This window comes from Syngnathoides biaculeatus, chromosome 22 (assembly GCF_019802595.1).
Source record: "Syngnathoides biaculeatus isolate LvHL_M chromosome 22, ASM1980259v1, whole genome shotgun sequence".
Classification (NCBI taxonomy): Eukaryota; Metazoa; Chordata; class Actinopteri; order Syngnathiformes; family Syngnathidae; genus Syngnathoides; species Syngnathoides biaculeatus.
In genome coordinates this window covers 11,063,473-11,080,768 of record NC_084661.1, presented here as the reverse complement: position 1 = coordinate 11,080,768, position 17,296 = coordinate 11,063,473, and the positions used below count along the sequence as shown (strand labels likewise).

The window sequence follows — 17,296 nt, the reverse complement described above, 5'->3', positions numbered from 1 at the left end:
AATCTCTTGAAAAAACAAACACAGCTGGAGAAACTTTTGAACACTTGTTTTGTAAACTTAATTCAAAATATTCATGTGTATCCTTTTATTTCATTGAATCATTTATGTTGTAATAACATTGTATCACTTGATTGATAAATAATAATTAATTCAATGGACTACCATGCAATATTGCAAAAATGTATGGGATTGCCTGCAATGGTCCACTGACTACTTCTGCTTTACCTCACAATTATCTTGGACGTTTAAAAAAGTAAAAATTATCCTGGCAGCGGTGGGATTCGAACCCACGCCATCGAAATGACTGGAGCCTAAATCCAGCGCCTTAGACCACTCGGCCACGCTACCGTTGAGTGCGTTACTCAGGATTGATACAATAAATATACTAACACAGTCCTGTTTTTGTCTAGGTGGTTACTTTAATAGACTAAAAGGTGGACACACATTTTTTATTTTTTATGGTATGTTTGTCGAATCAGTAGATCCTAAATGTGATGTAGCAGAAGGGCGAATGTCTGAACCGGAAAAGCTCAACGGAGTACGTGACGTTTTTTACGATTATTTTCGAAAGTTTTGCAGTGTTTTTGAAAATGGCTTTGAAGAGACGTTTACTTGAACAAGTACCACAAATGGTTGTCTGCTTGGCTCTTCGCGTGTTCCAAGTGCGAGCATTTCCGCAGCACGAAGTGCTACATTCACAACCTTCTTCCGGATTATAAATTCCACATTTATTTATAAATTTCTCTGAGGATATATATTTAAAATTATATCATTAGCATAAACTATGCCCAATATTTATTTTAATTTACTTTGCATCTATTTTTTTTTTGTCTTTGATCAAGGGCCCCCGGAGCCGTTGGAGCGTTTGTTTGGTCGTTTCTTACAGCCCGAAGGGGCGGCATTCCGTGCGGGGCGGAGCTGTCACGGAGCACTGGGGTTACGTGCTGACGGTCCACATCGGTGTGGTGGCTCGTGGAACGGTCACCAGAAACTCCCCTATCGAACCCGCTATCTTCGGGACCCGCAGGACTCTCTGGAGAGGCGGCGAGCGATCCGATACGCTCAAATCTTGCCCACGAGAGAAAAGCATATTTTTCGACTGAAGAGGAGAGCGCTCGTTTGCACGCCCGTCACCAAGTGTCAAGATACAGGTTTGGTGGGTTCGTTTAACGCATGCATATCATAATTTAATCGCTTCATCTTGTTGCTCGTTATGAGGCTATGGATTCCCTTTGCACTATGCTGCGATTGAATATCATGCATCCCCGCCATGCATGGTCTACTGTCCCACTTATAGCACACCATTCAAAACATGCACAATCATCTGAAAATATCCTTGTAGTCGACGTTCAGAGTGGTACACGGTTAAAGTGGTTTACACCTCTGAGGGTCATGTTCGAATCCCTATTAGATCCAACACATCATGCCACTTGTGGCCCCTGACTATCCAGTGAAGACAACAGAAGTCCTTCGACAGTGTTCTAAATATAGTCGCTTTAATCAGCCCGAGCTAAGCATGTCAATTATGAAGTGTATTTTTCAAAACCCCTTATTAGCAGAATGATTAAAAGTATAATGACAATGGAAATGAAGGAGCAAAACGCTCTGTAAAACGTTTGCTGCATACTTGAAATGAGGCATAAAGTCGCTACAACTGTTGTAGGCTTGCTTGGTTTTGTGTTTGTAATGCTAATTAATGCCACATAACTAGCTAATAACGTGAGCCAAGAACATTTCTTGACATGGAACAATATAATATTATTTGTGGTAATTGCTTCATGCTACTTTTGCCTGATTCTCATCAAGCGGATTGTTAATTGTTGAACCCCCTGTTGAAGCTTTAATACAAAAATTGACAGCTTTCACTTGAATATTGAACCAATATTTATGTCTATGCATCGCGGTATGTCACAATTTCATAGTTGTACTGCATATAATATTAGTTTGGAGGGGGGAAGTGTGACATTTTTTGCTGCATGCTTTGAATGGTGGAACAATTTTCAGGCTCTGATGGAGAAATACAAATTGGTGTTTTGGAGTCAATTTACAAAACGTTTAAAAAAAATCCAATTCCATCTTTCCATCCATCCATCCATCCATTTTCCGAGCCACTTATCCTCACAAGGGTCGCGGGGAGTGCTGGAGCCTATCCCAGCTGTCAAGTGGCAGGAGTCGGGGTACACCCTGAACTGGTTGCCGGACAATCGCAGGGCACATAATGACAAACAGTCGCACTCACAATCACACCTTGGGTCAATTTAGAGTGTCCAATTCATGTTGCATGTTTTTGGGATGTGGGAGGAAACCGGAGTGGCCGGAGAAAACCCACGCAGGGGAGGGGAGAACATGCAAACTCCACATAGGCGGGTCCGGGATTGAACCCGGGACCTCAGAACTGTGAGGCCAACGCTTTACCAGCTGATCCCACCATGCCACCAAAAAGCCAATTAAATAGCAAATTCATTATTATATCAAATTAACCGTACAGCTAAAGAAGCTTCTACTGTTTTTAAATAGTAATGTTCCACCACCTGGTGATATGAATTATTGTCATTTTTTTTTTGGTATTTAGAACACTAGCATAGATTCAATGGAGGACGAACTGATGTTCAGCATGGAGGAGGAGGGCAGCGGCACCAGGCCCCCCGACAAGAGGGGTGCGCCCAAGCACCGGGTGTCCTCGCTCACCGACGAGGACGACGGCGACGAGGACGACACCTTAATCTGTTCGATCCTGGATGACCCCACCCAAGAAATCTGCCAATACATGCAGAACCTGGTCAACAACCGCTCGCTCTCGGACTCGCTGCCCAAGACCGACTTCTTGTACAAGGTGAGAAAGGGTGACGTTGTTGCTGCATGCTTTGAATGAGGGGAAATAGCGCTACCTGGTGGACGGTTTAAAAATTGAAATTCACTAGTCCAAATGAAAATGCTAACATCAAAGATTTGCACGATAAAGCCGGGATGAAAAGTGAGATTTTCAATGATTTTCAGCTGGACTTTTTTTTGTCACTTTAGGAGCTAAATGTTTAGATTTGTTTTGTTTTGTGTAGCTTAGCCAAAGCATCATCGTTTGTCTTGTTGCTTTATGTGCTGTGCTAAAGAGAAGTGCTGCGTTTTCTTCCAATTTTCCCCACATAGAACCAAACAGAGCATTTGGCGGAAGGTTCGTACCACGTTTTGTCTGAGAGTGCACGGGTATGTTATCCCATTTCAATTACTACACTGCACTGCTATACCGCCTTCCTTCCCTGTTTCGTAATTTATATATTTTTTCTCCTTAATCTGTAACCTTTTTCCAATTTTTCTCTTTTCTTACATTGTTATGATCTATTCATTTGCATGACTTGTTTTTGGAACGTAGACACTTCATTGCGTACATCCGGACTTAATATTAAGCTGTAACAAATAAAGTGTGAATGGCAGAAAGAATCGGGAGCAGCATTCTATGTTTAAAAAAACGACATACAGTACTTTACACATAACAGTATTATATTTATATATATTCAAGCAATGGCTTGACAAATAGGTCTGCATTAATGTGTAAAACAAGTACTTGCTTTCCGCTGTTCATTGCCTCTACAAGTTGAAGTTTATTTGTAAACTAAGCACAAAACACAGACAATTACGTACTAGTTATTATTTGTTTTTAACCAAGCGACATATCTTAATGCTAGCAAACAAAGCAAAAGCTGGACTAACAAAGCAGTGTCGCAGTAAATAATCCTTGGAGTAATTGATATTCCAATAAGCATTGTGTTTGTAATGATCGCGTGTATTTATTTTTTTGCAAGTAATATTCTGCCTCCTGCTAGCCAACAACACAGCGGCACAATATTCAATGGGCATTGAAACATGAAATTATGATGCATATGCTGTTTAATTTTTTTGCATTCTGTTTAATTATGCTATTGCTAATGTTTTAATGGTAATGGTTTTGTAAAGCACAATAGTCATGTTTTTTTTTCTTGTTAAAAGGATGTTGCAAATTTTATGTATGAACTATATTGTGGATAATAAGTAAAAAAAAAATAGAATCTATTATGCTATGCATACTAACTGTTCTGAGATGGGCGTGTGAAGCAAAAGCAGCGAGATTAGACAAGACAAGACAGTAGCATAACTCTTTTTTTGTGGGGGGGGGGGGGGTGGTTTCTCAAGAATTTTAATGTGCATGTGTAACATATGTTCTTGTCCATAAGTGCGCATTTAGCTTTTCGCGGTTTCACGCGGGGAATGTTCGGCAAGCTCGGGGAAGCGACGCATTCTCGTAATGGCCCAAAACTCGGAACGGGACGTTTGGCTAGTTAGTAAGAAAACGCGGCAGTGGTGGCGTATGAGCGAGACCTGCGCCCCCCCCCACCCCACCCCACCCCCACCACGGACCGTAAAGGATTAAGTTAGTTGACCCCGCCCGCTAAGAAAGTTATTTTCAGACACGGCCGCAGATGGCTACGAGAGGGAAGTCATGCGGTGTTTGCCGTGTCATCCAACTCGGTTCCTGCTCGACTGTAAACAAGTCAGTCGTTTCACGTTAAGTCGATCAATAAAAAGAAAAAAACAAGAACAGTCGAAGCACTTTGGCAATTATTTTTTTTTCATTTCAACAAGTCAGTGTTTTAAAACCATTTCAGCCTCAATAAACATAAGTAGAATTTGTATAATTAAAAAAAAAAAGTTGCCTATTAAAACTATGCTGAAGATGGTAAAAAGTGTACTTTTCCATGCTTTTAATTGAGAAAAAAATAATTACCATCTGTTGGACAAATGTGAAATAAATCAATCAAATAAATAATCCACTAGTCCATACTGAAATCAAAATTCAGAACAGGGTGGAATAAAAAAACATCTATTTTTAATAGTTTTATATGAGACATTTTTGTTACTTAGTGACCCTCCCTTTACAAATTAATAATTGAAATCTTCAACAAAAATATGACCACTGTACATTAGTTCCAACAAAACCCAAAAAGGCATTTTCATTGTTTTTTTATGAACTCAAATCACACTTGTTGTCCACCTAATTTTTCCATCTGAAGAACAAACAAACAAGCACTTTTCAATTTTCTTTAAAAATAATGTCATCGGGTTTTTGCAACAGGAGACGTGGAAAAACGCCATCTTAAAAGCCAAAGCCATGCCGGACCCCTGGGCCGAGTTTCACCTGGAGGACAAAGAAACCGAACCCTGCTTGCGCTACAGGTGGGAATAAATTTCAAAATACATTTATACGTGTTTGCCCTTACAGTCAGTGACTCGTTCTAGATGTTTGCTTCCATCATCTCGTTCACAAGTACCGTAATTCCCGGCCTACAGAGGGCACCTGGTTTTAAGCCTCACCCAGTACATTTGTCAAGGAAATACCATTTGGTACATACATACGCCGCAGTTGTGTAAAAGCTGCAAGTGCCCACGTTGAAACACCAAATATTTACAAAGGCAGTACACAGAGAGTTTAACGCTAGAGCCACCGCGCTAATGCTAACGCTGCTGTGCTAATGCTAGCGCCGCGCGAACGTTAACACTACCGCGGCGCTAACAGGGCTGGTTGAAAAAAAAACATACCGGTAAAAATCACTGAGACGCGGCAGTAACACGCTAGCGCAGCACTAACAGGGCCAGACTGGTAAAAATCACTGAGACACGGCAGTAACACACTAGCGCAGTGCTAATAGGGCCAGACCGGTAAAAGTCAGTTCCTCGGCACATATATTCCACCGGTCTCACTCTTATGTTTTTCGCTGCAGCCATTAGAAAAAATGCACAAATTAGCCACATCACAGCATAAACCGCAGGGTTGGAAGCGTGTGAAAAAAGTCACGGCCTATGGACGGGAATTTGCGGTATTTACGGTACTTATTATGTCTTGTATCGACCACAAAGTTTGACTATCTTAACGGAAGTGTTCCAGATTGCAGGTTCGTTGCACATTTTCGGCACTTCAAACCGGTTCAGACACCTTTGAAGTGAACGAAACCCAAGTCACATCAGTGGCGTTTTCACACTAGCAACCTCTAATCCAAATCAACGGTGTGGGGAATTGGGCATGTGAACGCAAAAGTAGTGTTGCTGATCAAACGTGTGTATACCTGATAACAGTCATGATAATAATACCCAAGACGTAACTTGATATACTCAATACGTTGTTTACTTCCAGACCAGACCAGATTAGCCGAGTCCAGTTGAACTTGCGGTCTAGTTTTAGGTCAAAAACAGCCGTTCACCGGGGCCCGTTTTCCTCGCTGACTGTTGCATTCGGATGCAGAAACCCTGCAAGCTTAAGCGCTGGCTTCTCAGACACGTCGCGCCACGTAACGCCATTGGCAGACGCACAATGCGGGGAGGGCTTTATTTCGCTGAGTATACGGTTCACATTGAACCTCTTATGTAAACTACGGAGCCAGAGAGAGGGGGAGTGGCGGCTTTTCATGCGCCAATTTTGCTCTCCGCTTCTTCTTTATGGCCACATTCGTGTCAGCGAGCCAAACAGTACATTGTGTTCTCAGCCTTATGCGGTTTGCAGGCCAGAAGCAATACTTGAAATGCGTGTCACGTCGCGTTGCTCTGCTACATTGTGCAAACTTTTCCCTCGCACACATCTCGGGCCAAGACAAACAGGCACGTTAACCAGGTGGTATGCATCCACGGGCGGGAGCGCGGGGGGGGGGGGGGGGGGGGGGGGGCAAAGAATAACATTGATAATGCAGTGTTTCAATGACTTAATGGACTGGGTTGTGTTTATGGAGTGCATAACATCATTTTTTGCAGTCATGTCAGGCGATTGATTGGTGACAAAACAATACAAAACTTTTTTTTTTTTTGCACAAGTCGTGAGTTTGGTCACGTCAGTGCGAGCATGTGACATTAAAAGGAAATCAATAGATCCCAATTTTGTTTGTGTAGCACTTATCTTGCATGGGAAATGTAGCACAAAGTGCTAAACATAATAAAACATTTATAAAACAACATGTTCTAAGCGTGCATACACACTCACACACACTCACACACACACACACACACACACACACACACACACACAGACATGCATTAGCACACCCGCAGAGCAATAAAAACGTGAGCGAAGGAAAAGCAATAAGTCACAAAAGGAAGTGAAATAGGGAAGCGCCATCTTAGCGTCAGCTCTTTGGAGGGCGGAAACGGCACTCACGAAGATAAAATAAAACAAATAAAAGCAAGAATTAGAAATGGGAAAAAAAAAAGTTGACAAAAGAAAAGCTAAAAGAAAAGAAAAGAAAATCGTCGCAAGAGGACATGATATAAGGTACAAATCAATAAATATGCAAAAAGAGTTAATATCAATAAATAAAAATAAACAAAATGATAGAAGGGCACGGTGACGCAGCTGGTAAAGTGCTGGCCTCACAGTTCTGAGGACCCGGGTTCGATCCCGACCCAGCCTTTGTGGACTTTACGTGTTCTCCCCGTGCCTTGCGTGGGTTCTCTCCGGGCACTCCGGTTTCCTCCCACATCCCAAAAACATGCAACATTAATTGGACACTCTAAATTGCCCCTAGGTGCGATTGTTAGTGCAATGTTGTCTGTCTCCATGTGCCCCGCCTCCTGCCCGTTGACAGCTGGGACAGGCTCCTGCACTCCCCCGCGACCCTCGTGAGGATAAGCGGAAAAGAAAATGGATGGATGGAAAGTGATAGAAGCTACTAAAAGTAGACGTTTCGTATAACACTAGACTAAAATGATATTTTGACTGTTACATTAGTGAGTATTTTAAAATACCCGTTGTCATTAAAATGTGCCTTTTAAGCATATTTATTACATATTTTAAACTATTTAATGCACACATTTTATGCATAAATAAAAAATATTAAACGCATAATTTTTCCATTATAGTCAGACATTTACAGTTACTATTTAAAAAAATGTAATATTACATTGACACTCTTTTCATTATACTCTGCTATTTATAACAATAACACTTTTTTTTTTTTATTAAACTTTTTCCATATGAGGAGTAAAAATTCTGATTGCATTGCAGGTACAACGCCATCACGGGCGAGTGGGCCCAAGACCAGGTCCACATCAAGATGGCTGCGCAGGTAGTATTATGTTGGCGAAGGCACTACTGCAATGTAAATTCTATTTAAGGCCGACTATTTTTATCTCTCTCACAGCCGTTTGGGAGAGGAGCCATGAGGGAGTGTTTCAGAACGTAAGTGGAAATATTTCCTTTAAGGGGTCCAATGTGTGTGTGTGTGTGTGTGTGTATATGGGGGGGGGGGGGGGTGTCTTGCTCTAGTGACCCAGTCTTCCAAGCATTTCCTTAAATGGTGAAAGACTTCAAGCGTTTCCTGTTTAGACTTTTGTCCGTAAATCCATACAAGTATTGATGGTCGGGATCTTCTCTATACCCACCATAAAACCAAAGTGGATCGCATGGCCATTATGTTAATAAATGGTCATCTTTGAAAATTCTTCCCGGTTTCATTTCGAACCATGCAGGTGTGCTGACCAACGTAAATTCTCAAGAAGCAGTGCCCAAAAGTACCGTAATTTCCGGACTGTGAGCCGCAACTTTTTTCCACACGCTTTCAACCCTGCGGTTTAAGCGGCGATGCGGCTAATTTGTGCATTTTTTTCTAACGACCGCAAGGGGGGCACTCGAGCGGAAAAGGTAAGAATAAGACCGGTAGAGTATACGTCCCGTGGAACTGACTTTTACCGGTCTGGCCCTATTAGCATTGCGCTAGCGTGTTACTGCCGTGTCTCAGTGATTTTTACCAGTATGTTTTTTCTTTTTTAACCGGCCCTGTTAACACGGCGTTAGTGTGGCGCTAGCGTTAGTGTGGTGCTAGCGTTAGCATCCATGATTTCTAAGTGGGAGAACTTGCAATATAGCAAGGTGTTCAATACTTATTTTCTTCACTGTATGTGCCGAGGAAGTGACTTTTACCGGTCCGGTCCTGTTAGCGCTACAGTAGCGTGTTACTGCTGTGATTACTACAGTGATTTTTACCGGGATGGTTTTTTTTTAACTGGCCTGTTAGCACGGTGTGAGTGGGGCGCTAGTGTTAGCATCCATGATTTCTAAGTGGGAGAACTTGCAATATAGCAAGGTGTTCAATACTTATTTTCTTCACTGTATGTGCCGAGGAAGTGACTTTTACCGGTCTGGTCCTGTTAGCGCTGCGCTAGCGTGTTACTGCCGTGTCTCAGTGAAATTTACCAGTATGTTTTTTTAACCGGACCTGTTAGCGCGGCGCTAGCGTTAGTGCGGCGGTGGTAGCGTTAAACTCTCTGTGTACCGTCTTTGTAAATATCTCGTGTTGCAATGTGGGCACTTGCGGCTTTTACACAGCTGCGGCGTATGTATGTACCAAACGGTATTTCCTTTACAAATGTACTGGGTGAGGCTTAAAACCAGGTGCCCTCTGTAGGCCGGGAATTACGGTACACGGGGAGTGAGCCATTTTGGTCTGAAGTGAGCATCTTGCCCTGGCCTACAGATTTTGTCCCAACTGATACCAAAATGTAATGCTTGTATATTAGACAGATGGTGGGTAGCTCCTTGAATTTTTCTTTTTCAGCTAAAAAAAAATTGAGAATTGTGAATTGGCAGTACTTCCCCTTTTCAACTGGTCTTTGCTCGCAGGAAGAAGCTGTCGAGCTTCACCCACAGCCACAACTGGAAGTCGGCCTCCAACTACGTCGCCAAGCGCTACATTGAGACGGTGGACAAAAGCGTCTACTTCGAGGACGTCCGACTGCAGATGGAGGCCAAACTCTGGGGTGAGGAGTTCAACCGCCACCGGCCTCCCAAACAGGTAGACCAGACCCGGTCGCGTTTCCGCTTTGAGACCGAGGGGCGTTGTAACCGTTTCGAAATGGTCGCCCACGCGGGTCAGGTGGACATCGTGCAGATGTGCGTGGTGGAGATGACCGGGAGGGCGGGCAAGCCGCTCTTCCACTTGGAGCATTACATCGAGGGCAAGTACATCAAGTACAACTCCAACTCGGGCTTTGTGCGGGATGATAACATCAGACTCACGCCGCAGGTGAGTTTAGCGCTTCATAAAAAACTGTAACTTTTGAATGCGGATGCGTTCACGATGTCGTGTATTTCGCCTGCACCAATCACATTTCAACAACACACAATTTCTGAAGGAATTTGAATTCAGTCATCTGTCGTCTTGTCAGGCATTCAGTCACTTCAGCTTTGAGCGTTCGGGCCACCAGCTGATCGTTGTGGACATCCAAGGCGTGGGGGACCTCTACACCGACCCTCAGATTCACACGGAAAAGGGAACCGACTTCGGCGACGGGAATCTGGGTACGTATCTCCTCTTTTTATGTTCAGGACGTCATACGCAGTCCATTCAGGAGTGTTTGTGTGTCGTCAGGCGTGCGGGGCATGGCGCTCTTCTTCCATTCGCACCAGTGCAACAAGATCTGCAAGAGTATGGGCCTGACACCTTTCGACCTGTCTCCGGCCGAGAGGCAGCAGCTGGACTGCACCAACAAACTTCTGGTTGGCAATCTCCCCTCGCTGACCCCAATCTTAACCCCCCAAAGACCCACCCCTCCACCCCCTTCTCTGACTTTTCCCCACTCTCTCGAGATAGAAATCGGCGAAGACGGTGCTCAGGGGCTGCGAGGAGCAGTGCGGTTCCCCCCGCGTTCGCACCATGTCCGGGAGCCGGGTGCCGCCGCTGCTGTCCCGCCTATCCGAGACGTCGTCAGCGGACGAGAGCATGAGCGACGTTGACTCGGTGCCTTGCTCCCCGCTGGTGGCGCCTGCGTACATGGGAAGGTCTCCAGTTGGTGAGTAGCGTAATTCCCGGCCTACAGACCGCACCTGGTTATAAGCCTCACCCAGTACATCTGTAAAGGAAATACCATTTGGTACATATATACGACGCAGCTGTGCAAAAAACGCAAGTGCCCACATTGACACGCATGATATTTACAAAGAAATATGGTACACAGAGAGTTTAACGCTAGCGGCGCTGTGCTAACGCTAATGCTAGCACCGCGCTAAAAAGTCCAGTTAAAAAAAAAACATACCAATAAAAATCACTGAGACACGGCAGTAACGCAGCAGCAACATGCTAACACAGCACTAACAGGGCCGGTTAAAAAAAAAAACATACTGGTAAAAATCCCTTCCTCTGCACATATATTCCACCGGTCTCACCCTTACCTAACGGCGTGCCAACGCTAGCGCTGCGCTAACAAGGCCAGTTACAAAATAAAACATTACGGTTAAAATTACTGAGACACAAGCAGTAACGCAGCAGCAACACGGTAGTGCAATGCTAACACTAGCGCCGCGCTAACAGGGCCAGTTAGAAAATAAAACATTCCCGTTAAAGTCACTGAGACACGGCAGTAACACAGCAGCAACACGCTAGCACAGCGCTAACAAGGCTGGTTTAAAAAAAAAAAAAAAAAAAACACATACTGGTAAAAGTCACTTCTTCGGCACATATATTCCACCCGTCTCACTCTTACCTAACGCCGGGCTGACACCAGCGCCACGCTAACAGGGCCGATTACAAAACAAAACATTCCGGTTAAAATCACTGAGACACGGCAGTAACGCAGCAACAACACGCTAACGCTAACGCTAGCTCAGCGCTAGCAGGGGCGGTAAAAAAAAAACATACTGGTAAAAGTCACTTCCTCGGCACATATATTCCGGTCTCACTCTTACCTTTTCCGCTCGAGTGCCCCCTTGCATCCGTTAGAAAAAATGCACATATTAGCCGCATCACCGCATAAACTGCAGTGTTGAAAACGTGTGAAAAAAGTTGCGGCTTATAGATCGGAAAGTACGGAATGCCATCAGAGTCCCGAAAGTTGGTGTAAAGCGCAAACAGCTTTCACACAGACCAAATTTGACCCATTTAAGTGGAGTTATCATGCAGCGTTGCACATGTTGTATAAATATTGCAGCTTGGAAGCACGTGTCAATTTTTTTTTTTTTAATTGATGCAACACACCCAAAATATATTTTAAGCAAACATTTTGTTTTTATAGGCTTATCCTTCACTGGTATGTACGAACAGGAAAAACTGGACAACGCAAGGGAACACAAGGTATGAAATGAAACTTTTGAGCGCATACGCTAGCGTCCAGTGAGCTGAAATATGACATTTTCTGAATTTGTGTCCGCAGGAGTCCGACAGCGGCGGGGACAGCGGCTACCCCAGCGAGAGGAGGAGTGAGGGGGACCCCAACGACCACCCGGATGGGGTAAACAGTCCAATGCGACCCAGATGGCCATATTTATGTATTCTTTATGCATTTTGAAACAGTCATTTATAGCTACTGCTTAAGCCTGTTACTTCTCCTGCTGCTGTTATGTATTTCACTCTCATTTCTCCACCCGACAGTTGTCTTATGATGCATGTCTTATCCCAAAATGTTGTAGGCCCGCCACCGCTACCAAAGGCATTATTCCGAGTCGGACGAGGACAGTATCAGACGGGTAAAGCAAACGTGCCGCTTTTTAATCAGCTAATCATCGGAGTCGTCTTTTCCTTTTCATTCCTTTTGCCCTCCGCTTCCCTCACAACTCACCCGGATCTTTGGGCTCCCGCACCAGAGGGAAAATCATGCATACGTGGATATATGATAAAATGTCCCAAAAAAAGTCTTATTAATAAGAGCCTGTCCCAAAACGTTTGTCCTTGTGGTGTACATCCAGCATGAGAGATTTGGTTCAATTTCTACAGGTAGAAAAATCAAAAGCAAACCATCTACCTCTTTCCATGTCTTATTTTTTTCCCTCCTGTGCATGTGTGAATTTTTTGTTTTTCCCATGCGTGTGAATGCCTCTTTTGTCCTTTTTGGGTGTGTCCGTGCCTGTCATTTTCTTTATGTTCCCATATGTGTGTGATTGAGTGTTTCCTCGTGTGTGTATTTCAGTGTATGTGCCGAAGTTTCTGTGCAGAAAAGTTGCTGATCAACTTCCTCGTGTTGTTTTTCCATGCAGCTCACGGAGGAGAAGTGGAGCTTCTTCCACTCGTCCCGCTCTCACGTGCACAGGCCCTCCTGCGTGGCCACCGAGGTGGAGCGACTCAGCTCGCTGTTCCAGAAGCGCCTCGGCCAGTCCATCCTGGGGAAGGTGAGAAGGCACACCGCAGAGTCCCGAAAAATAAGTCCGTGGCCGAGACTCACCAGTTAGTCACGATAACTGCCACTGTTTCTGGGGGAAAAAATGGAAGGAAAGGTTAAAGGTCAAGTGTCGTGCCTATAAACATTCGAAAATAGATATTGTAATGAAAAATACATATAATATGTACGAAAAAGTAAATGTGAGCAGAGAGCGCGCCATCCATGCGCAAAGTTGCAGATGTCTCATTCGACATTCAAGTGGTCACCACATTGCCTGCAACTTCTGTCCGTGACATCACACTGGGACATTCACCGTTGAGAAGACGCTGTGCCACCTGCTATGGGAGACGAACAACAGGGATATTCAGATTTTTCCGACCCCCCCCCCCCCCCCGCCCCTCCCCTTCTGACACGGAAGCTCTTTTCGAAGAAGAGAACATCTCACAACCGAGTGAAGTGGCCGGGGCTATAGTACCCTATCGTTTGGAGCCATATTTAGATCACGGCCAAACCGCTTAAGGCCAAACCACCTCCGCGCCCGATCCACCTCCGCGGCGGGGATGAGCCACCGCGGCCCGCTGCCGTGACAAGCCACCCTGGGGGCGGCACGTCCGCGGATCACGGCTTCGGCTCCACACATTTAGCATCCTTGATTTACAGATTACGCCCCCCTCCCCCCAACTATTGTTTTTTTTTAGTTGCTCTATACACAGCTACCTGTCATTTGGAAACCACGAAGCGCTCGTCCTTTGCACCCGTGCAATCCATTTTTCACAACGAACCGGGTCTTTTGGAAAAGTATGAAGAGCGAATCCATCCTCCCGAGTGCAATACAACGAGCCGGCATTTTGGCTAACACGAAGGAACAACGAGCTAATGGAAACATACGAGTTCGCCTGAGTGCGCTACTGCCCTGTACGTCACTTCCTACTTCTTCTCGAAAACAAATCCCTCGAGAGGATTTTTATGCTCGGAGTTACAAAAAGCCATATACGTCAAAATCATGTTTTGTGGTGAAAAAAACGGATGGGTCCACACCGGCTGCCGTTTTTTCATTAATAGCATACTAAAAATCATCCATTTCACAACAGTGGACCTTGAAATGTTGCGGTTTCAACATTGCTGGTGTCCAGGTTCACCTGGCCATGGTGCGCTACCACGAGGCGGGCCGCTTCTGCGAGAAGGACGAGCAGTGGGACGAGGACTCGGCCATGTTCCACCTGGAGCGAGCCGCCCAGTGCGGCGAGCTGGAGGCCATCGTGGCCTTGGGCCAGTGCTGCCTGCAGCTGCCCCACCACATCCTGCCCAACATGGAGATGGAGGTGCGCCTTCCTCTTCTTGTCTTCTCCTATTTCCGAACTCGATTGACCAGTGAAGTCGGCGTGTCGCTTTCAGGCGAACGCGGGAAACAGGATGAAAGGCTTCAAGTATCTTCTGCAGGCTGCCGAAGCCGGCGACAGATCCTCCATGATCACGGTGGCCCGAGCTTTCGACTCAGGAGCTAATCTGTCAGCTGACAGGTAGGCGGAGGCAGATGTGTGAAGATGTGTTATACTGCCCCCTGGAGTAGATTGTCTGCCAGTTGTCAAAGTTTATAAATTATTAATTATAAATGTTATGTTATAAATTATAAATGATTGATCTCCGACAGTATGGCATTAAAAGATTGAAAAATATTACCTTTGAAACAATTCTGACTTTTTAATGGATATCAGCCGTGATTCATTCAAATGCTTTTTTCTCAATTAAATTAAGTGATTTTCAAAAGTAAACAACGTTCCAGAGCTTGACTGTTATTGATCCAATTAGATGAAAATGAACCGCACGGTGGATCAGCTGGTAAAGCGTTGGCCTCACAGTTCTGAGGACCTGGGTTCGATACCGCCCCGCATGTGTGGAGTTTGCATGTTCTGCCCGTGCCTGCGCGGGTTTTCTCCGGGCACTCCGGTTTCCTCCCACATCCCAAAAACATTCAACATTAATTGGACACTCTAAATTGCCCCAAGGTGTGATCGTGAATGCTGTTGTTTGTCTCTATGAGCCCTGTGATTGGCTAGCGACCAGTTCAGGGTGTACCCCGCCTCCTGCCCGTTGACAGCTGGGATAGGCTCCAGCACTCCCCGCAACCCTCGTGAGGATAAGCGGCAAAGAAAATGGATGGATGTCTTTTTGTACATTCATCCATCCCAGCAATGTATAGAGACATGCAGCGTAGTTAAATACGAGAACAGGGGTTGTGAAACTCATTTTTTGTCGCGGGCCACATTGTAGTTACGACTTCCCTCAGAGGGCCGTTATGGTGAAACCATAGAAAACCTGAATCAATATGTACACATGAAATTTATGAGCTAGTTTTGGAATCAGAAATCAATCGTAATGGGTTTTTCAGCCACTGTTCATGTTTGGTAAGGCAAAACTGCTGATATCAACATCATAATTTTGGGACATATTTTCACAAGAATGACAGATTTTGACACCGATGATTTTCCTTCGCGGGCCACATGAAATCATGCGGCGGACCGGATCTGGCCCCCGGGCCTTGAGTTTGACACCTGTGTACTAGAAGGTCTGCATAATCTACTTGTTTGTATTGATTCAGTAGAATAATAGTTTTGTCACATATTTCCAGGATTTTTTTTTTTTTTTTTTTTTTAGAGAAACTGTATTAAAGCTCACTAAAATTCTTTTAACCGCAACAGACAGCAGGACTGGGAGGAGGCGATCCACTGGTACGACAGCGCATTGAACATGGACGAGCACGACGAGGGCGGCGAGTTCGACGGCATACAGGACGAGCCTCGCTACCTCCTGCTGGCCAGAGAGGCCGAGATGTTCATGGTGGGGGGGTTTAACCTCAAGGCTGATCCGCAGAAAGCAGGTGAAGCCCGCAACAAACGTCAGAGTTCGAATTGTCCTCGCCTGCTGCAAATAATGCCAGCATTTTTTTTCCTTTCCACCGTTTTTGCCGACCACTGAGCTCTCTCCCCGCAGGCGACCTGTTTACACAAGCGGCAGAAGCTGCCATGGAGGCCATGAAGGGGCGATCGGCGAACCAGTACTACATGAAAGCTGAGGAGGCGTGGGCGCTCATGGAGGAGTAACTGCACTTCTGCGTATTTTTACCACAAAAACAACAACAACAAAAAAATCCTTCAAGTGTCCCGCCTGAGCCTGACCGTGTGCCGTTTACATCTTTTATATACATAAAACGCTTTTTTAGCTAACAGTGCTTTGCGTGTGTTTGCATGTTTGAGCCTTCTAGCATTTCAGCTTGATCGAGTTATCTTTTTGGGGGGGTGGGCGGGGGGCAAGTTGCACTTTCATTGTTGAGTTTGTCTTTTGTGAATGTGGCCTCTGAAGACAATACAATTGTTTAGTTAAAACCTTTCTGTTGGAATATTGTTTGGTTACATGAAAAAAAAAAATTACAATGAGACTGTAAAATTAATAAAGTCTGCTTTTATATGAGTAAACGCTCGTTGCTAAAATGTGAATTTTATCTTTAATATGCAACATGATAGTGGTGGTGTTTGTCAGCTTGGGCATAGTTTTGAGCTCAGGGGCTGTATTTGAATTTTAAAATGAAGACATGGGCAAGGTTGTTTGAAAGGGGTTAGGTTGTTTGATGTGGTTTAAAAAAAACTAAAATATGTAAACCAATTGGTTTGAATAGTAAAATAATTTGTTCCATTTTAAAACTATTTATAATTACAATTTTTGTACATAACATTTTTCATTTGACCAGTCTATTAGTGTTACATTTGTGAAAAACAATCAACTTCATTTTGGATTAAATTAGTCAATCGATATGCGTTAGATAAACAAATTTAATAAATAACTACACGGCTATTGATAATATAACTGCTCAGTGGGACTAATTAATGAATGGAGAAAGCCATATTTTGTCCACCTGTGGATGCTTTAATAATGATTTACAATTTTATGCATTTGCTATTAAGGTAGCAAAAATACATTTCTTTTCCCCAAAAAATTTGGCAATAATAAATGTTATTTGCACTAATTGCACCAGAGTTTATAAAAAAGCAATCAATTTTATTGCAAAGAAATGTAGGAATATAAAAATATATAATAATATGGAAATATACATAGTATAGAAATATACACATATACATATAGAACAAATATAAGAAATATACAAATTCTTTAATAAGGGATTGCGAAATCCATTGCAACACCT

At 44.1% G+C, this 17,296-nt stretch overlaps 1 protein-coding gene and 1 non-coding gene across 4 annotated transcripts; one reads left to right on the top strand and one right to left on the bottom strand.

The window, feature by feature from the left end:
- Positions 1–266: 266 nt before the first annotated feature.
- Positions 267–348, bottom strand: trnal-uag (transfer RNA leucine (anticodon UAG)). Its single transcript has one exon. It is a non-coding gene; the product is annotated as a tRNA-Leu (tRNA).
- A 114-nt stretch (positions 349–462) lies between these two features.
- eef2k (eukaryotic elongation factor 2 kinase) lies at positions 463–16,679 on the top strand. Of its 3 annotated transcripts, none has more exons than XM_061810973.1 (20): positions 463–538; positions 843–1,151; positions 2,573–2,833; positions 3,145–3,201; positions 5,105–5,205; positions 8,018–8,078; positions 8,154–8,191; positions 9,632–9,803; positions 9,885–10,034; positions 10,177–10,309; positions 10,380–10,507; positions 10,602–10,800; positions 12,019–12,077; positions 12,157–12,234; positions 12,413–12,469; positions 12,977–13,108; positions 14,232–14,420; positions 14,494–14,618; positions 15,798–15,976; positions 16,090–16,679. In XM_061810973.1, exons 3-20 carry the CDS (start codon positions 2,591–2,593, stop codon positions 16,197–16,199), a joined length of 2,211 nt encoding a protein of 736 aa, XP_061666957.1. In that variant the 5' UTR covers positions 463–538; positions 843–1,151; positions 2,573–2,590; the 3' UTR covers positions 16,200–16,679. The 3 variants fall into 3 exon arrangements, with proteins under 3 accessions (XP_061666957.1, XP_061666956.1, XP_061666958.1); XM_061810972.1 differs by having other exon boundaries at positions 843–1,156; positions 16,090–16,671; XM_061810974.1 differs by lacking the exon at positions 12,413–12,469 and having other exon boundaries at positions 843–1,156; positions 16,090–16,667.
- The last annotated feature ends 617 nt before the right edge of the window (positions 16,680–17,296 follow it).